The sequence below is a fragment of the Triticum urartu genome, chromosome 1A, assembly GCF_056163025.1.
Source record: "Triticum urartu cultivar PI428250 chromosome 1A, HENAU_Tu73, whole genome shotgun sequence".
Classification (NCBI taxonomy): Eukaryota; Viridiplantae; Streptophyta; class Magnoliopsida; order Poales; family Poaceae; genus Triticum; species Triticum urartu.
In genome coordinates, this window is record NC_141873.1 from 48,921,739 (window position 1) to 48,944,098 (window position 22,360).

Genomic DNA, 22,360 nt, shown 5'->3' on the forward strand with positions numbered 1-22,360 from the left:
CATGTATTAAAAAATTATTTTCTAATAATATTAAATTCTACAATGTATCCAAACATGTCAACCATGTTTGTAGAAATATAAGGATATTCAAAACAATTTTAATAAGCGTTGAACATTTTCTAAAAACATGTTGAGCCTTTTGTAAAATACACATTGTCATTTTTAATGCATGGCAAATATTTTTCAAAAACACTTATAATTTGTTAATACATGTGAAAACTTTTCCAAAAACATGTTGAACATTTTTCAAATGCACTAAAACTTTCTTCTAAGTTTATGGAAGTTTTTACTTGTTTTCGAACATTTATTTTTTAAAATAGTAAAAAAATTATAACCACGAACTTGAAAAGGTAAAAATAAAACTTGTGTGGACCTATACGAGCGCCATATGGAAACAAAATCGCTTGAAGAGGTACATAGCGACCACAACGGATTTTTGGAGCACCGTGGCCACTGAGCACTTTTTTCTGAAAGGGTAAAAACCGTCACTTAAAAGTTACCATTTATTTATTTATTTGACAAAAACATATGCATGTGCTATAAGTAACTGTCAAATTTCGTCTGAAATGATGTTATATTATACTCTGCAATAAAGACAAAAATCCGGCGAAAAAGAGAGCTGATTTTTGCATGTATTTGTCTTTTTCTTATCTCTCACATACAAGCACAGATTTTGATGAAAATTCACACGATGTATTACACTTCTATATGTGCACATATAAAAAAATTCAGAATTTTTTGCACTGTAAAAATCCGTTTCTTTGAAGTTCAAAAAACGGGCACAATATGCCCGTGTTGCAAAGTTACAAAAAAGGCGAGATCACAGAGGCAAGTGCCCCCTTTATATTTTTATAGAAGAATTACCTTTTGCATAACAACGCAATATGTACAGTTCGACTTCATGATTGCCTATTCAACAGAGTTTGGCGTGGACTCACACGTTTTCTTTAATTTTTGTCTGTCATACGCTTATACTGACACAGGTTTTTCCTACGTGATTAAATTAAATATGAGGAGTTTCTTGCAAAAACAATCTTAAGCACAGGCCACCCAGCATGTTCCCCGCTCTCTGCAACTGACATGTGGGGTTGTCACACCACGTGGGCAGAGCATACGCCCAGATACAGAAGGTGGCACCGTATTTGCACAGCCGGACAAGTTTAAGCACCAATTTCATGTATTTTGCAACTTTAGGCACTAAACTGACCGTGCAGAACAAGTTGAGGCACCTCTAGTGTATTTACCTCAAAAGGAAACCATAGAGGAGGAGAAAAGAATCACCTCGCCGCCTAAAAGCCTAGTGAAGAGGAGAAAGATCGGCAGGAGAAGAGAAAGATCCATCTTCCGCCTGAGAGAGAAGACGCAGGAGAAGGAGCATGAATAGTGGCGAAGAATTTGGAGGAGAAGAAACAGAACCGGTCGCTGGAGAAAAGAAAACTGGAGAAAGGGCCGGCCCAACTACGAACAAGGGGTGTGCGATAGGTTGACACTTTGACGCATCGTGCGTCCAATAGGAAATTCCAGACAAGAGGCTATTCTTGCTGAGGGTTTTTCCTCTCCCGGCATCGTATTGGGCCGACCCATTCGGGCACTCATATAGTAAGAAAAAGAGCTGAGGAAAAGGGCTACCACTCCGCCCAAGTCATGTTGGTGATAAGTTGGGTGCGTGTCGTACTTGAGGCGATTCAAGCCAGTTTTCTTTGAGTTTTATTTCTTTTTTTCGTTTTGTTTTATTTTTTCTTCTCCATTTTTTCATTCTTTTCACACTTTGTTTCTTCATATTTTTTCATTTCTTTTTTCCTTTTTTGGTTTCTTTGTTCTTTTGATTATTATTCTACATTTATTCATTTTTATATTATACATCTAACATTTTTCCAAAACTTGTACAACAATTTTTAAATACTTGTTCAATATTTTTATATACATGTTAAACATTTTTAAAATACTTATTAAATATTTTTAGACACATGATCAACCTTTTTTCAAATACTTGTTCAACATTTTTTAAATACTTGTTCAATATTTTTAAAATAGTTTTTCAATTTTTTTAAAATATTTGTTCAACATTTTTATATACATGATCAACATTTTTCCAAATGCTTGTTCAATATTTTTTTCAAATACTTGTTCAACATTTTTTAAATACTTGTTCGACATTTTTCAAATGCATGATTAACATTTTCAAAATATTATGTTAAATATATATTTGTGATATATATACATATATATATTTAGAATATTTCAAAGTGTATATAAAATAAATAATGAAATCAGAAAAGAAATAAAAATGTGAAAAAAGAAAAAATGAGGTAGTCTAGTACCCTTGAAGCTGGGCCGGCCCATATGTTCGCGCGCTTCAGCGAGTCGGAAGCCTCGACTCGCTGAACGCGAGACATAATGATGCCCTTTCAGTACCCCTAAAAGAAGATTAAGTTTTCAATGCTTTGTCATAATTTATATTCTTACATACTCCACCTAGCCTTTCCTTTTTACTAAATCAGTTCGTACATGTTTTTATGTGCCATTTCTATACTACTATAGGTTGTAGCTGCTCATCATTAATTTGTTAAATGTTCCTCGAATTGAAACAATGTTCACGAATTTGATAAATATTCATCGAATTGAAACAAAGTTTCGATAATTTGAAAAAAGTCATGAAAAATTGAGAAAAAAGTTCAAGAATTTGAGAAAGTTCACAAACTTAAGGAAAATGTCATGGATTTTTAAAAAGTTTCCGAATTTGTGCTCCGTCTATAGAAAAGAAATGAAAGACGAAAGATAACAATAAATTAAAACACAAAAAAACCAAATAAAACATAGAAAAGCGGTCTAGAAACACTAGAAACGAAAAGGGGGAAAACTGACCGTATTGGGCAATTTTTAAAAGCTTCCAAAAACTAGGACGAGCTTGCTCGCTACGTGCTTAGATTGGCCGGCCCATTCTGATCGAATGGTGTGCGCCAGTTGCAGAAAGCAATAGTAGAAAACATGGCTGTGTTCCTGTAGCGCATTATGTACGGGCTAGAAAACATGGCTGTGTTCTTCTAAAAAAAGACGACCGTGCGTTGCAACGGAAGAAACAAACTATCATGCACCCGTAGTGTGTTGTCACTTTTCCTCTTTGTATCATCGTCGATGGTGATCAATTGTCCATCTATTTACGACAAACATGATAAGTCTCACAAAGTCACAAAGAATGTCACCACATTCCCTAAAGATTTTAGGTCCAAAATCAAAATGTACATTGATAAACAAAAAAGAGAAATCCAGATCTGAATAGTGTCAATGTTGCTTTTGTCTCTTCTTTACACTATTCATGCTAGATTTCACCTTTTTGTTTCTCAATGTGTGTTTCGAGTTTGGACCTAAAATTTCTAGGCCTTGTAGTCATATTCATTGTGAACATTCACAATTTTTTAGGATTTTTTTGAAACATTAAATAAATGTTTTTTTGACATTGGAGCACCGGGAGTACCCCAAGGCTGGGAGCACCGGATACTTTGCCTTGTGACTATGTAGTAAAATTGCCAAAGTCAAGTCAATAAAATTCTAAACACCTAGTTATAGTGAACAAGTAAAAGGACAAAAAGATTCAAACACGAAGACCCAAATGAGAGAAATCCAAGAATGTTTCTCGCCGAAAAAACATACAACCACATCACGCAACCATTCGATTGTTGAGGGCATGGATTTTGGCAAGAATTTGTCCTTCCCCTTTAAAATATTTCACTAACCATTCGAACGCCTAATGTGCAATACTTTCACTGGTGACTGCAATAGATGAGAAACTTTGGATGGATAGGAACTATAGAAACCCAAACAACATGTGAATACAGGATCCTTGGTGGGCCTACAAAAAACTATCACACATATTACTTATCTCGTTGACCTTTTGTGTTTGCCTCCGATTCGCTAGAGATTAGTGATCTATCTCACACAATGGTTGGAAAAACCACCCCATAAGTTTTTTATACAAGCTAGAGATTGCATGGTATGTACTACAGTTGGGAATTTAAATTTGTAGTGAGGACATGATGAACACTCCTTTCTTGATTATTTTTTAGCCTTTGAAGTACATAAGTGAAATATCACATAGTTAATCAGCACAACTAGGCCCCCCATAAAAGAACTGTGCCCACTTTATTTTTGAAGGAGTATAGCAACCTTTTCCATCAGTAGAAGATGGAAGATCTGCAACGATGTTATGATCAATACCCTGTGCATCGATAAGCTTGAGTATACCGAAGGATGCAGCCCTGCCGGTTTCGAAAACATAGCCACTTCCCATTGGAGGACTTGGTCGTGATTTCCTATGCTTGACATAGCCACCGAAGCTTATCTCCACGGGTTTATCTATGAGTCCTATAATCAAGGATTTAGGGAAGTAACCCACGGGTTTTGGATGCCCACTATTAGCTCCCACATGGATCTGCCAATCACCTGAAGATTGTTCCTACATGTATTGATCGACATGTTAGTACACACTATCTTTGTTCTTATGTATAGGAGATACTTCTACCATCCCACATACATGATATACTAACATCCTAGAAAACTTAATCAAACTTCTAAATCTTTGACTAGTAATTATAAAATTAATATTTTTTAGCAAGGTTGAGGTTATAACATTATATTTTTCTAAAATATAGTTTCGCACAATATAGTCTCCTAATTATGCGCGTGCGCGAGCACGTGTATGCGCGCGCGCGCCCGCGCGCACACACACAGAGAGAGAGAGAGAGATAACAATGGCAATCATTAGGAACTACACAAAAACAAAGCCATCATTTTTTGGTAAGATAAGGACTAGTGTGTAAGAGTTAGCTTAAATATACATATATGATTTTCCAAACAAAGAATAGCATTCTTCCTGCACCGTATATTATATACGATGATTACTTGTTCTAGTCTAAGCATATTTCAATGGTAGGCCCCTTTCCAAAGCTAATGCTACTATGCCATCACAAGCTTGCACATCTAGATAAACCCTTTCCTCCCAAGAGACCAAATAAAAAATCTAGAATGCTGGATGAAAAAGTATGTACCTTGAATATTCTTAGTGTGATATATGATTTGTTGCCATTGATACGTGAAAGTGGACTGATGACCTGGCCTGGAGCTATCCTCGATGATGTCTTGTGATAGCCAGGGCATTTCATGTTCCAACAACCCTTGCTAGAAGATCCACCACTCTGACATTGCAATATAATTAAAATGTGCTACAAAGTTCACAGTACCACACAGGTATTTATGTTTTACACAATGTATAATTAAGTATTCTTAAGAAGCCCATGTCCATGCCCAAGGCTACGAGCCTAGAGACAGAGACCTACTCCACAAAGTTCTCGTTCATGGTATATGGTAATGATGACATCTAAATATATTAGCACCTCTGTTTGTAAATACATGTCAAATCAATATTTATATTTGTATAGTTAAATAGTTCTACTAAATAGATTTATCATGAAAATATTAATGGATGATATAATTTTATAGTTACACAAAATAAAAGTTAATGGTAAAAGTTGCATGCTGAGAATGTGGCAATTCCTAACCAACACCATTATACGAACAAGTGGATTGCATTATATGGCAAATTATTGGATGCATATTATTTCAGACATAACTTATACCACACCTCAAATAAAGTATTACCATGAATGCTTGTTTATCAGGTATGTGCATGCTTGCAAATACAATATTGTTAGTTTCTAGTAATAGAAATTGAAAACTTTGTAGTTTTTTCAACCACACATAATTCCTTGCATGTAACACTTCTATTTTTTTTTAACAAATATCATGAATAATGTATCTTATAGAGTTTAAAAAGAGAAAACTTACAATCCAAGACGTGTAGAAATGAGTGTGTGAATCCTTGTACAGCCATGGGAAAATCTAGACAACATGTTGTAGTGTTAGCATAGATAAAGAAAACAATCCATCCATCCATCCTTACTCATATATATGTTTCAACCGTATATATTACTATACAAATACAAGATTCCAGATAATTGGAAATCAAATAAATTAGGTAGAAAAGGGATCCTTGCAAATAAAACTACAATCAACGAGAAAAGTGTTCAAGATAAATCCATAGTCGATCAAGAGGATGCATGATAACCGTTAAGAAGCTTGGTTGCTAGCTGTTAGGTTACGCTTATGCAACATTTTGTGTGTGCACAATGCTTAACATACTCTAGCTCAAAGCACAACATTTCAAACTATGATGTTGTACAAGAGAAATGTATCATGTCAAGCGGTTCTTTGGAATCTAGAAAATGTACCTAACACTAACATTCCAGGAGTCAATTGTTGCAATTGGAAAGAAAAAATTGCTCCCCCAAAACAACTGAAAATGTGTTTAATACACAAATATCAATTTTTTATAAGAGGAAATTAACCAAGGGAATTCACATATAATATTTTTTGGATGATGAATAATTAGATAAAGTTATACATGTGTATCCATGATACGATGTTTGAAAACTGCATCCCATAATTCACCCCGTATTTTGTTCCTATAATCTTTAGGCACATTGTTTTCTTAACTTGCTACTTAACATGGAACTGATAGAAATTAGAGAAATTTATACATGTGTATCCATGAATTAATACTTGTCTATCCATGTGTATCCTACATGACAAATAATTAGATAAAGCTATACATGTGTATCGATGATGAATAATTAGAGAGAGAGAGAGAGAGATAGGTAGAGGGAGAGAGATCATGACGATGTCAAAGAAGAGCTAATTAACACACTTTAAGGTTTATTATACTATGGTCTATGTGGTGGGAAGTTTGGAACCACATAACTACATTGTAGGAACTTCATTTACCATGAAAGACATCCTTTGTTTAGAAGTTCCCAAAATTGATAAAATAAAAATATACCCACTTTCCTAAACTAAGGATGGGAAGGAAGGAACCAAGAATATCTTGTAAATTAATGAATAGATAATCAAAGTAGTAACGAATTGGAGTAAAATAAATAATGTATTGGTATAAATGAAATTTCTAGCTACATATGCTTGATGAATTCTATGTACATGGGGTGTATGTATATTATGTTTCCCATCCACAATAATTGTGTACACATAACTTAAGTGGCTATCAACTACTAATATAGTAAATATTGATAAGATCTTAGAGAAAATTGTCCACCCATGTGGAATTTGAAAGAGAATCGAAACAATTCTTATGGGAGTTATACACAACATGTGCATGAGATCCAATATTATATTTATGACTAGTAATATTTTTTATATAGTGGAACTAATATACATACTGCTCTCCAAATCATGTAACTTACATGCCACCCAAATTGAATCCCGCTGAGCGAAGATGGTTTTCCATCTCCTCTATTTATAATTGAAATCATTGCTGCACTTGATTGTCCAAGTTGTAAATCATGGTTGTAAACATCTATTGTGGCCTCCACACCATAATAGTGATCCTTGCCACCTTCTGGGTACCATGTATGAATTGAGTACTGTCAAGATGTAATTTACATGACCTTATTGTGAGTAGTTTGCATCTTTCAGGATGTAGATGATGGGTAAAAAATTCTCACAGGCGCTAAGTTCACTTAAGAAACACATATTACTCACTCACATAAGTGATTATTGAAGTTTCATTTGAGGTAAGATTTTGATTTGGAAAGATGAGATCCGGAGCAACATCAGAGGGCCATGGCACTGTTGAGTTTCCTTGCTTCAAATTGTTGACAAGAGGAAGAAAAAACATGAAAGCAAGTAAAGCATTATGCGAGGTATGTATTGCATTATCAATAGATAACTAAAGTATATCTTTTACCTCTTCAATGGAAGGAAAGCATTGTGTTGTGAGTGTATTAGCAAGAAGCAATACAACAAACAACACAATATGTTGAAGAGAACTACCCATCTACCTCAAAGCCAAAGGAGAAACACAAGTGTTGATGTAGCGATGTGCCTTTCATTGAGGCCGCCTTTAATAGTATGAAATGTCGTGGTTCCTATAGGATTTGGTGAGGACAATTAGTGACAGGCATTTAAAGCATGATCATAATGGAAAAATATATAATATGAAGGATTTAGTTCTAACACAATCTTGCTTGAAAGTCAAATATTCAATGATGAAATTAATGAGGTGCATTTATATCCTAGTCATGTACAATAAACACATAAGATATATAAAAATAAATTCCGTAAAATAAAAATCTAAGATTTTAGGAAAAGAATAAATACATAGCCATATCTTCTATATGAAATAGCTAGCCCTCACAAATGTAGTTCTCTCAACATGCACACATGCCACCTCACGATGCAACATGCATGAGAAAAGACAAACATCAACTGCAGTGATGCCTAGGAAAGAACTCACCTCAACATGCAAACATGCTAGATAATTTCCACTTTGTTATTCTATGTATATTTAATAAATATTTTTCCATAATATAATAACTAATAAATAATTTGTAATTTCAATTTTAGTTCTCATAGTATTAAACCAATATTCATGTTCAATACAACCAAATCTAATTAAAATATAGTGCAAAAAATCCTCGCAACATGTGCAGGAAGCATCTAGTACAATTAAAGAATATCGCCTAATATGAACCAATAATAATAAATAATATGTTTATTTCAAACTAAAATCTTGTTGGAAAATGAGTTAAGTGTGAAATTAAGAGCATATATCCTAGTCATATACAAAGATCACATAAGATAGGTACAAATACATAATATACAAATCGTTGAGACACATAGCCACCAAAACTTATCTCCACATGTTTACTTATAAGTTATGGAATGAAGGACTTTGGTAAGTAACCCGCTGGTTTTGGATCACCACTAACTCTGTAAAGCTGGACATGCTAATCATCAGAAAATTTTCCTGTGATAAAGAACATATGAATAATTAGTTTTATTACCCTAGTTGTGTCCCACTCGGCTATTTTACCCCTAATTTCCAAAAGCCAATGGTTCTGTCCAAGTCTCTTTGCTCCTCTTATGCTTTTGCCCTTCGACTGTTTGATAGTCACTTTAAAACTTCATAACAAATTCATACTAAATCAGAAAAATGCAAATAATATACCAAAATGTTCAGAAAAACATCAATATGTCAATGTCATCTGCATTCATGACAAAAGTGTTGGAAAGTGCCCATCCAAGTTTTAGCTCTTATGATACCACCATGAAAAGTAAAATCTGAAAACAATTCAAAAATAAATTTGGTGCAAAATAATGATAAATGTTTCAACTACTTGCCAAGTTTCATCAGGGAATGACATTCGTGGAAGTCGTGGCAAAAAATCAGCACTCCAAAATAGGTTGTTTTTTTGCCACGAGTTCCATGAATGTCATTCCCTGATGAAACTTGGCAAGCACTTAAAACATTTGTCATTATTTGCCACCAAATTTATTTTTGAATTTTTTGATTTTTTTCCATATTTTACTATTCATGGTGGAATCATAAGAGCTAATACTTGGATGGGCACTTTGCAAAACTTTTGTCATGAGTGCAAATGATATTGAAATATAGATGATGTTTTTCCAAACATTTTGGTATCTTATTTGCATTTTATTATTTACTATGAATTTGTTATGAAGTTTTCAAAGTGACATTCAAACGGTCAAAGGGCAAAAGCATAAGAGGAGCGAAGAGACTTGGACAAAACCGATGGCTTTTGAAAATTAGAGGTAAAACAGCTTGGTGGGACACAACTAGGGGCATAAAATTAATTATCCCATGAATATATGTTAAAATCTAGGAATAATTATGTGATTGGATCATTTCCCAAACTAATTCCAATCTACAAAGTGTAGTGATTCACATGTACTATTTCTCAGCATGCTACTCAAATCATCAAAAATACATTGTATACTTAATAGGTACCATGAACCTACAATGTTTACCTCTCTGCAGACTATACTTTTGTGTGGTACATACTTGGAATTCTCTATGACACCACAACTCTATTTTTGTTTAATATCCACTAGTTTGACTCCAGGTTGTTATAATTTCATTAACTAATTTTGGCACTTTAATATGGAATAGAGTGATACAAAAATTCCATGTTTGTTTTCCTCCCAAGAGAACAAAAAAATTTAGCATGTTTCTGTAGAAGTTTGTACCTTGAATACTCTTAGTCCCATATATCATTTTTTGGCAAGTATATCCGGAAGTGATCTATTGACATCGCCTGAAGAGATGGTCGATGATGTCTTGCTTAAACCAGGATAAATCACATTTGTGCGACCATTGCGAGAATCACTCTATAGTTGAAATATTAATTAAAAATGTACTACAAACAGTGTAGAATATAACACGCACAACATTTTTTATTGTATATGTTCAAAAGTATTTATGATTTTCACCCAATAAAAATGAAAGATTTTGAAGAAGTCCACGACCATGTCCATTACTAGTGCAACATATATGCATCGAATTCGGTCAAGTTAATGTTTCATATGGTCAATGCTAATGATGACATTAAAAGTGTACTATAACTCATATGTTGTTTGAATCCATGATAAATATATATGTTTTTTATCACAGGAAAAACCTTGGTCGGAATCCAAGGTCCTGATATTTGGTTATGTGTGATAGTTTGCTAAATTTATTATTTCTCCACATGATGTTCACTTTTTGGCAAGGCATATGCAGTTTGGTAGGGATGAGGTTACAATGCTAAAATGTGTAATTACATTACTATATTCATTATTCCTTCACAACCTAATCATGAACATTCGATGACCCGTAATATGAGAACAATCAGTATTTTGACCCATGAATATTTTTGTGGTTCATGGCAAGGCAAGCCAACTAATTCAGTGCTTAGCTTCTTTGTATTCAATTGTGTTGGGCTTTTGTGCCTAATCCTACATTTGAAATTTTCTTATCTCTGTTGGATGTTTGCCTTCCCTTGGAGAACTTAATCCATTTTATGACTTTGGTTTCATGCAAGGGAGTAGGGGTCTCCACCCACATATTTCTAAAAATAGTACATGTGTTTTTTCTCAATAATTTAAGAGAACTTTCGAATGCTACACATAGTCAAGCAAATGTATCAACCAAGGCCAAAATATACATATTGTGTTCTTTTAATGAATTTGTGAGGTGACCCCCTCCCCCCAAAAAAGAAGATAGAATCATCTATATGTTCCTACTTTCCTATGTAAGCTCACAATACTTTTTTGCTTCATCTGAACATATCGAGACTTCCTTTGCATGTACAAGGGTACTTTAAAATGTTGGAAGCTATGTAACAATGTCGATATGTTCCTAGACAAGAACTTCTTACTAATAGTAGGAGTACTATAGATTACTGGGGCTATAAATGTCACTCTAAACTGCAGTGAGTCGTATCATGATGGTTTGTACATTTACATGGGAATGCTTTTTACATTTTATTTTTTAAATAAAAAACTATCAAGAAATATTCGACGTTATAAATATGAATACAAATTAATTAGTATGCACAAGCAATTAATATGAGATTGTATATTCATTATCCCAACCAAGTGAGAGGTTGGATCGCTTTCTAGTGCATGTACATTTTTTGACTATTTAGTGCATGTATATTCAATATTATAAGATGCCACAAAGAGATGTGCTAGAATATATAGTTGTACAATTAAGCAGACCTTCATTAGTGGCTCCTAATTATATATATTCAAATAAAAGTTATAAGACTTACATTCCAAGCCATGTATAAATTAGTATGAGAATCCTTGTACAACACAAGGAAATCTGCACAAATTTTGTTGTTGTTTTAATTAAAATGTAAAGAGCTTGTTGATTTATCGTGCAATTAACCCATGCTATGGAAGCTACATAATTATATTAAAAACACTTCATTTAGCTAAATGTACTTGAATATTTTCATATTAAATGCAGTGCATGTATGCTTTCGTTTCAACAACGACGCACATAGAGGCTCATCAGTACCGACCTTGAACCGGTAAAAAAAAGTTACTCCCTCCGATCCATAATAAGCGTGGCAGCCTTGAAATAAGGTTGAACTAACTTTAGTTCAAAGTTACAACACTTACTTTGGATCGAAGGGATTACCAACCTTTGAGGGAACAAGCATAAAGGTATTATGCCAATATAAAACTTGTTAGTTAGGACATGATTTATTTCATCTAAGCCACAAAAAAATAACGAGACAGTTGCATTCTTGCCTTGTAGCCTACCCATGTGGTTTGCCCTTACTTTTTGACCTTGCTCAGTTTTGCCCTTAGATTTTTTCCAAGGGTCGCTTGAATGTCCTTCCATCATGGTGTCGTTTGGTTAGCGCCGTTTGACCCTGACATGGCACCATTTTGGACATTTTTGCCCCTAGTGACTGGCAAAAGGGTTGTGTCACTTACATGTAGAACCCACCAGAAAAGAATAAAATAATAAACAGACCTCACTTCTCGCTACCTTACATACGGGACCCACTAGGAAAAACATAAAATAAATAAATAAAATCCAAATAATATCTCTCTCTATCCTCCCCATCTCCTACATCCCATAGACATGGGAGATGCCTGCCTGCGTGGTTGCTGAGAACCAATGTGCGAGGAGGAAGGGAAGCGGCCGGGGTGGGCTTGAAGGGCCACTCCGCGCCCATGGTTTCTGCCTTGGATGCCCGCGTCACCACGAAGCCATGCGACGCCCTTGCCGATCTCCTCCAACTCCAGTGGCCAACCTGTGTGTACGCGGCCACCTACCTTCTCGATCCTCGAGACAATGTCAGTAGGTCCGCGGTGTTGCGCCTCGTTCCCAATCGAGGTAGTCGGCCGGGGATGGCCCCGCTGTGATCCCACACATCACCCCTCTTGAGCAAAGATATCCAGCCGCCATGGTTGATTCGTCATCAATGCCGCACCCCAGCCTCCTCGTCACCTTTGTTGACTCTATGGGGACTCCCAAAGATGCATGCTACCTCATCGTCATGGCCCTTGACCCCGAGTACCCATCCAGCGCGAGCGTTCTCTGACCATCACCTCCACCGGCAATGGCGACGCCTCCCAAGCTCCTTTGCAACTTCAGGACACCCCCATGTGCTCGTGGTGATCTGCACCTCCCATCTCTCCTCTCCGTACCCGGAAGCTCCTCGTCACCTCGCGCCGTCGTATGCCATGCTACCTCTTGAGCACTGCGTTGGTTTTCCCTTGAAGAGGAAAGGGTGATGCAGCAAAGTAGCGTAGGTATTTCTCTCAGTTTTTGAGAACCAAGGTATCAATCCAATAGGAGGCCGCGCACGAGTCCCTCGTACCTACACAAACAAATAAATCCTCGCAACCAACGCGATAAGCGGTTGTCAATCCCTACATGGTCACTTACGAGAGTGAGATCTGATAGATATGATAGGATAATATTTTTGGTATTTTTATGATAAAGAGAAATAAAAGATGCAAAGTAAAATAAATGGCAAAGGAAATACCTAAGTATTGGAAGATTAATATGATGGAAGATAGACCCAGGGGCCATATGTTTCACTAGTGGCTTCTCTCAAGAGCATAAGCATTTACGGTGGGTGAACAAATTACTGTTGAGCAATTGACAGAATTGAGCATAGTTATGAGAATATCTAGGTATGATCATGTATATAGGCATCACTTCCGAGACAAGTAGACCGACTCCTGCCTGCATCTACCACTATTACTCCACACATCGACCGCTATCCAGCATGCATCCAGAGTATTAAGTTCAAGAGAACAGAGTAACGCTTTAAGCAAGATGACATGATGTAGAGGGATAAACTCATGCAATATGATATAAACCCCATCTTGTTATCCTCGATGTCAACAATACAATACGTGCCTTGCTGCCCCTACTGTCACTGGGAAAGGACACCGCAAGATTGAACCCAAAGCTAAGCACTTCTCCCATTGCAACAATGATCAATCTAGTAGGCCAAACAAAACTGATAATTCGAAGGGACTTGCAAAGATAACCAATCATACATAAAAGAATTCAGAGAAGATTCAAATATTGTTCATAGATAAATTTGATCATAAACCCACAATTCATAGGTCTCAACAAACACACCGCAAAAGAAGATTACATCGAATAGATCTCCACAAGAGAGGGAGAGAACTTTGTATTGAGATCCAAAAAGAGAGAAGAAGCCATCTAGCTAATAACTATGGACCCGTAGGTCTGAAGTAAACTACTCACACTTCATCGGAGGGGCTATGGTGTTGATGTAGAAGCCCTCCGTGATCGATGGCCCCTCTGGCGGAGCACCAGAAAAGGCCCCAAGATGGGATCTCGTGGATACAGAAAGTTACGGTGGTGGAATTAGGGTTTTGGCTCCGTATCTGGTAGTTTGGGGGTACGTAGGTATATATAGGAGGAAGGAGTACGTCGATGGAGCAACAGGGGGCCCACGAGGGTGGAGGGCGCATCTAGGGGGGGGGGTAGGCGCCCCCTACCTCGTGCCTTTCTCGTTGATTGCTTGACATAGGGTCCAAGTCCTCTGGATCATGTTCGTTCCGAAAATCACGTTCCCGAAGGTTTCATTCCATTTGGACTCCGTTTGATATTCTTTTTCTGCGAAACCCTAAAATAGGCAAAAAACAACAATTCTGGGCTAGGTCTCCGGTTAATAGGTTAGTCCCAAAATAATATAAAAGTGTATAATAAAGCCCAATAATGTCCAAAATAGAATATAATATAGCATGGAACAATCAAAAATTATAGATACGTTGGAGACGTATCAAGCATCCCCAAGCTTAATTCCTGCTCGTCCTTGAGTAGGTAAATGATAAAAACAGAATTTTTGATGTGGAATGCTACTTGGCATAATTTCAATGTAATTCTTCTTAATTGTGGTATGAATATTGAGATCCGAAAGATTCAAGACAAAAGTTCAATATTGACATAGAAATAATAATACTTCAAGCATACTAACTAAGCAATTATGTCTCTTCAAAATAACATGGCCAAAAAAAGTTATCCCTACAAAATCATATAGTATGGCTATGCTCTATCTTCACCACACAAAGTATTTAAATCATGCACAACCCCGATGACAAGCGAAGCAATTGTTTCATACTTTTGGTGTTATCAAATTCTTTCAATCTTCATGCAATACATGAGCGTGAGCAATGGACATAACACTTTAGGTGGAATAGAATGGTGGTTGTGGAGGAGACAAAAAAGGGGAAGATAGTATCACATCAACTAGGCGTATCAACGGGCTATGGAGATTCCCATCAATAGATATCAATGTGAGTGAGTAGGGATTGCCATGCAATGGATGCACTAGAGCTATAAGTGTATGAAAGCTCAACAAAAGGAACTAAGTGGGTGTGCATCCAACTCGTTTGCTCACGAAGACCTAGGGCATTTTGAGGAAGCCCATCATTGGAATATACAAGCCAAGTTCTATAATGAAAAATTCCCACTAGTATATGGAAGTGATAACATAGGAGACTCTCTATTATGAAGATCCTGGTGCTACTTTGAAGCACAAGTGTGGTAAAAGGATAGTAGCATTGTCCCTTCTCTCTTTTCCTCTCATATTTATTTATTTGGGCCTTCTCTTTTTTTATGGCCTCTTTTTTTCGTCCGGAGTCTCATCCCGACTTGTGGGGGAATCATAGTCTCCATCATCCTTTCCTCACTTGGGACAATGCTCTAAAAATGATGATCATCACACTTTTATTTACTTACAACTCAACAATTACAACTCAATACTTAGAACAAAATATGACTCTATGTGAATGCCTCCGGTGGTGTACCGGGATATGCAATGAATCAAGAGTGACATGTATGAAAGAATTATGAACGGTGGCTTTGCCACAAATACAATGTCAACTACATGATCATGCAAAGCAATATGACAATGATGGAGCGTGTCATAGTAAACGGAACGGTGGAAAGTTGCATGGCAATATATCTCGGAATGGCTATGGAAATGCCATGATAGGTAGGTATGGTGGCTGTTTTGAGGAAGGTATATGGTGGGTGTATGATACCGGCGAAAGGTGCGCGATATTAGAGAGGCTAGCAATGGTGGAAGGAAGAAAAGTGCGTATGATCCATGGACTCAACCTTAGTCATAAGGAACTCATATACTCATTGCAAAAATCTACAAGTTATCAAAGCAAAGTATTACGCGCATGCTCCTAGGGGGATAGATTGGTAGGAAAAGACAATCGCTCGTCCCCGACCGCCACTCATAAGGAAGACAATCAATAAATAAATCATGCTCCGACTTCATCACATAACGGTTCACCATACGTGCATGCTACGGGAATCAAAAACTTTAACACAAGTATTTCTCAAATTCACAACTACTCGACTAGCATGACTCGAATATTACCATCTCCATATCTCAAAACAATTATCAAGTATCAAACTTCTCATAGTATTCAACACACTCATAAGAATTTTTTTATTAATCTTGAATGCCTAACATAATTAAAGCAAATTACCATGCTGTTTTGTAGGACTCTCAAAATAATATAAGTGAAGCATGAGAGAACAATAGTTTCTATAAAACAAATCCACCGATGTGCTCTAAAAGATATAAGTGAAGCACGAGAGCAAAAACTATATAACTCAAAAGATATAAGTGAAGCACATAGAGTATTCTAACAACCTCCGAATCATGTGTGTCTCTCTAAAAAGGTGTGTACAGCAAGGATGATTGTGGAAAAATAACAAATAAAGACTCAAATAATACAAGACTCTCCAAGCAAAACACATATCATGTGGTAAATAAAAATATAGCTCCAAGTAAAGTTACCGATGGAAGTAGACGAAAGAGGGGATGCCTTCCGGGGCATCCCCAAGCTTTGGATTTTAGGTGTCCTTAGATTATCTTGGGGTTCCATGGGAATCCCCAATATTAGGCTCTTTCCACTCCTTGTTCCATAATCCATCAAATCTTTTACCCAAAACTTCAAAACTTCACAACACAAAACTTAAGGTAGAAAATCTCGTGAGCTCCGTTAGCGAAAGAAAACAAAACACCACTTCAAGGTACTGTAATGAACTCATTCTTTATTTATATTGGTGTTAAAACTACTGTATTCCAACTTATCTATGGTTTATAAACTATTTTACTAGCCATAGATTCATCAAAATAAGCAAACAACACACGAAAAACAGAATCTGTCAAAAACAGAAGAGCCTGTAGTAATCTGTAGCTAACGCAAGATCTAGAACCCCAAAAATTCTAAAATAAATTTCTGGAAGTGAGGAATTTATCTATTAATCATCTGCAAAAAGAATTAACTAAATAGAACTTTCCAAATAAAAATGGCTGCAATTTTCGTGAGCGCTAAAGTTTCTGTTTTTTACAGCAAGATTAAAAAGACTTTCCCCAAGTCTTCCCAACGGTTCTACTTGGCACAAACACTAATTAAACACAAAAACACAACTAAAACATAGGCTAGATAAATTATTTATTACTAAACAGGATCAAAAAGCAAGGAATAAAAATAAAATTGGGTTGCCTCCCAACAAGTGCTATCGTTTAACGTCCCTAGCTAGGCATAAAAGCAAGGATAGATCTAGGTACTGCCATCTTTGGTAGGCAATCCATAAGTGGCTCTCATAATAGATTCATAAGGTAATTTAATTTTCTTTCTAGGTAAGTGTTCCATGCCTTAACAGAAATTGGAATCTAATATTCCCTTCATTCATATCAATAATTGCACCAATCGTTCTAAGGAAAGGTCTACCAAGAATAATAGGACATGAAGGATTGGAATCTATGTCAAGAACAATAAAATCTACGGGCACATAATTCCAATTTGCAACAGTAAGAACATCATTAATTCTTCCCATAGGTTTCTTAATAGTGGGATCCGCAAGGGCAAGTTTAAAGAGCAATCATCAAAATCACAGAAACCTAGCAAATCACACAAAGTCTTTGGAATCATGGAAACACTAGCACCCAAATCACACAAAACATAGCATTCATGATCTTTAATTTTAATTTTAATAGTAGGTTCCCACTCATCATAAAGTTTTCTAGGGATAGAAACTTCCAACTCAAGTTTTTCTTCATAAGATTGCATCAAAGCATCAACGATATGTTTAGTAAAAGCTTTATTTTGACTATAAGCATGAGGAGAATTTAGCATGGATTGCAACAAGGAAATACAATCTATCAAAGAGCAATTATCATAATTAAATTCCTTGAAATCCAAAATAGTGGGTTCATTAATATTTAAAGTTTTGACTTCTTCAATCCCACTTTTAACAATTTTAGCATCAAGATCTAAAGAATGCGAATTCTTGGAACGCCATCTAGATAAAGGTGGATCATATTCAGCCCGCTACCACAAACTGGACACCTCCGGGAAGGAACCCTCTGGCCATGGAGCCTCAGCGCTTTTGCTTATTACGGCACCTCTGCACTCTGCGTGCCGCCCCTCGATCATCTTCGGCTTCACATTGAAGGTCTTGAGCCACAGGCCGAAGTGTGAGGTAATGCGCAGGAAGGCCTCACACACGACGATGAACGACGAGATGTGAAGGAGGGAATCCGGGGCCAGATCATGGAAATCCAGCCCATAATAGAACATGAGCCCCCTAACAAAGGGATCCAGAGCGAGGCCTAGCCCTCAGAGGAAGTGAGAGATGAACACAACACTCTCGTTGGGTTCGGGAGTGGGGATGACCTGCCCTCGGGCGGGCAGCCTGTGCGAGATTTCGGCGGTCAGATACCTGGCCTCTCTCAGCTTCTTGATGTCCTCCTCTGTGACGGAGGAAGACATCCACCGACCTTGGAGGTTGGATCCGGACATGGTTGAAGGTCCGAAGCGCCTGAACTGAGCCTTGGGTGTTGGGACTCGAGGCGGGGGAAGGATTCGATTGAGCACGAGAGGGAAAAAAGGACATGCCTTGGCCTCTTTATAAAGAGGGAAAATATCAAGCGTCCCCCTCGTGGTCGTTTGTGACTTGCCTAAAATTGAGGAGTCATACCAACAGGCACGGTTGGGTTACCCACGTACTTATTGATGAGAATCCTGTAATAAGGGGGACACGATCTCTGCTTTGACAAGACGTGTCAATAAAACCGCCTCGCGATATGTGCGGTGCTGGTTGAGAAAAACGGTTCGAATAATGACTGGGCCATGACGTGATGTCATGCTGTCAAAACGTGTCAGTGATGTCTACTACACAACCTTCTTCTTGTAGACGTTGTTGGGCCTCCAAGTGCAGAGGTTTGTAGGACAGTAGCAAATTTCCCTCAAGTGGATGACCTAAGGTTTATCAATCCGTAGGAGGCGTAGGATGAAGATGGTCTCTCTCAAGCAACCCTGCAACCAAATAAAAAAGAGTCTCTTGTGTCCCCAACACACCCAATACAATGGTAAATTGCATAGGTGCACTAGTTCGGCGAAGAGATGGTGATACAAGTGCAATATGTATGGTAGATAAAGGTATTTGTAATCTGAAAAATATAAAAACAGCAATGTAACAAATGATAAGAGTGAGCGTAAACGGTATTGCAATGCGTTGAAACAAGGCCTAGGGTTCATACTTTCACTAGTGCAAGTCCTCTCAACAATAATAACATAATTGGATCATATAACTATCCCTCAACATGCAACAAAGAGTCACTCCAAAGTCACTAATAGCGGCGAACAAACGAAGAGATTATGGTAGGGCACGAAACCACCTCAAAGTTATTCTTTCCAATCAATCTGTTGGGCTATTCCTATAAGTGTCACAAACAGCTCTAGAGTTCGTACTAGAATAACACCTTAAGACACAAATCAACCAAAACCCTAATGTCACCTAGATACTCCAATGCCACCTCAAGTATCCGTGGGTATGATTATACGATATGCATCACACAATCTCAGTTTCATCTATTCAACCAACACATAGGACCTCAAAGAGTGCCCCAAAGTTTCTACCGAAGAATCATGACGAAAACGTGTGCCAACCCCTATGCATAGGTTCATGGGCGGAACCCGCAAGTTGGTCACCAAAACATACATCAAGTGAATCACGTGATATCCCATTGTCACCATAGATATCCACAGCAAGACATACATCAAGTGTTCTCAAATCTTTAAAGACTCAATCCGATAAGATAACTTCAAAGGGGAAACTCAATCCATTACAAGAGAGTACAGGGGGGGGGGAGAAAACATCATCGGATCCAACTATAATAGCAAAGCTCGCGGTACATCAAGATCGTACCACCTCAAGAACACGAGAGAGAGAGAGAGATCAAACACATAGCTACTGGTACATACCCTCAGACCCGAGGGAGAACTACTCCCTCCTCATCATGGAGAGCACCGGGATGATGAAGATGGCCACCGGAGAGGGATTGCCCCCTTCGACAGGGTGCCGGAACGGGTCTAGATTGGCTTTCGGTGGCTACCGAGGCTTCTGGCGGCGGAACTCCCGATATATTGTGTGTTCTGGAAGTTTTAGGGTACGTGGGTATATATGGGTGCAGGAAGTACGTCGGTGGAGCTTCGGGGGCCCCATGAGGCAGGGGGTGCGCCCTAGGGGGGGCGCCCCCACTCTCGTGAGCTCCTCCCTTGGCTCATGACGTGGGGTCCAAGTCCATCCGGTAGCTTTCCTTCCAAAAATAAGTTCTCCAGTTGATTTCTTTCCGTTTCGACTTCGTTTGATATTCCTTTTCTTCGAAACACTAAAATAGGCAGAAAACAACAATTCTGGGCTGGGCCTCCGGTTAATAGGTTAGTCCCAAAAATAATAAAAAAGTGGATAATAAAGCCCAATATTTCCCAAAACAGTAGATAACATAGCATGGAGCAATAAAAAATTATAGATATGTTGGAGACATATCAAGCATCCCCAAGCATAATTCATGCTCGTCCTCGAGTAGGTAAATGATAAAAACAAAACTTTTGATGTGGAGTGCTACTTGGCATAATTTCAATGTAATTCTTCTTAATTGTGGCATGAATATTCAGATCCGAAAGATTCAAGACAAAAGTTCATATTGACATAAAAATGATAATACTTCAAGCATACTAACTAAGCAATTATGTCTTCTCAAAATAACATGGCCAAAGAAAGTTCATCCCTACAAAATCATATAGTTTAGTCATGTTTCATTTTCGTCACACAAGAATGCTCTCATCATGCACAACCCCGATGACAAGCCAAGCAATTGTTTCATACTTTAGTAATCTCAAACCTATAAACTTTCACGCAATATATGAGCGCGAGCCATGGACATAGCACTATGGGTGGAATAGAATATAATGAGGGGGTTATGTGGAGAACACAAAAAGGAGAAAATTTCACATCAATGAGGCTAATCAATGAGTTATGGAGATGCCCATCGATTGATGTTAATGCAAGGAGTAGGGATTGCCATGCAACGGATGCACTAGAGCTATAAATGTATGAAAGCTCAACAAAAGAAACTAAGTGGGTGTGCATCCAACTTGCTTGCTCAAGAAGACCTAGGGCACTTGAGGAGGCCCATTGTTGGAATATACAAGCCAAGTTCTATAATGAAAAATTCCCACTAGTATATGAAAGTGATAACATGAGAGACTCTCTACTATGAAGATCATGGTACTACTTTGAAGCACAAGTGTGGTAAAAGGATAGTAACATTGTCCCTTCTCTCTTTTTCTCTCATTTTTTTGGGCCTTTTCTTTTTTTATGGCCTTTCTCTTTTTTGGGGCCTTCTCTTTTTTTATGGCCTTTATTTTATTTTATTCCTCACTTGGGACAACGCTCTAATAATGATGATCATCACACTTCTATTTATTTACAACTCAATGATTACAACTCGATACTAGAACAAAGATGACTCTATATGAATGCCTCTGGCGGTGTACCTGGATATGCAATGAACCAAGAGTGACATGCACTAGTAGAAAAGGGGGCAACGGTCCAGGCCGGGTCAGTCCATTAGTCCCGGTTCAGTCCAGAACCGGGACTAATGGGGGCATTGGACCCGGTTTGTGAGCCCAGGGGGCCGGCCGGGCCACGTGGGCCATTGGTCCCGGTTCGCCTAGACCTTTTGGTCCTGGTTGGTGTGACGAACCGGGACCAATGGGCCTCGCTCCTGGCCCACCACCATTGGTCCCGGTTGGTGGCTTGAACCGGGACCAAAGGCTCCCCTTTAGTCCCGGTTCATGCCACCAACCGGGACCAATGAGGTGACTATATATACCCCCTCGCGTAAGAGCAGAGCACTACTTAAGCTTTCTCCTATGCACACCTCCTATGCACACAAGGTGTTCGATGGAATGCCCGAGCCACACTACTTAAGCTTTCTCCTCTCCAAGCTCGACCTCCAAGCTCCATTTTCCTCAATATTTGTCTAGGTTTAGCGGTCCGTCACGCCCCGTCCCCGTCTTCACTGCCATCGATCACCCGCGCCGAGCTCATCGCCGGCACCACCATGGTGAG

At 37.9% G+C, this 22,360-nt stretch overlaps 1 protein-coding gene across 1 annotated transcript; it reads right to left on the reverse strand.

Moving 5' to 3' along the window:
• Positions 1–4,004: 4,004 nt before the first annotated feature.
• LOC147989880 (protein neprosin-like) lies at positions 4,005–7,932 on the reverse strand. Its single transcript, XM_087517296.1, has 6 exons — positions 7,814–7,932; positions 7,613–7,711; positions 7,311–7,490; positions 5,842–5,895; positions 5,046–5,192; positions 4,005–4,453 (listed from the first exon to the last, which is right to left on the reverse strand). Exons 1-6 carry the CDS (start codon positions 7,901–7,903, stop codon positions 4,097–4,099), a joined length of 927 nt encoding a protein of 308 aa, XP_087373422.1. The 5' UTR covers positions 7,904–7,932; the 3' UTR covers positions 4,005–4,096.
• Positions 7,933–22,360: the final 14,428 nt, after the last annotated feature.

Coding starts and splice junctions, on each gene's coding strand:
- LOC147989880 (XM_087517296.1), bottom strand. CDS start 7,903: ATGGGTAGTTCTCTTCAACATATTGTGTTGTTTGTTGTATTGCTTCTT. Junction 7,712..7,813: donor GCTTTCCTTCCATTGAAGAG/GTAAAAGATATA, acceptor AACAATTTGAAG/CAAGGAAACTCAACAGTGCC. Junction 4,454..5,045: donor TCACACTAAGAATATTCAAG/GTACATACTTTT, acceptor CAATACATGTAG/GAACAATCTTCAGGTGATTG.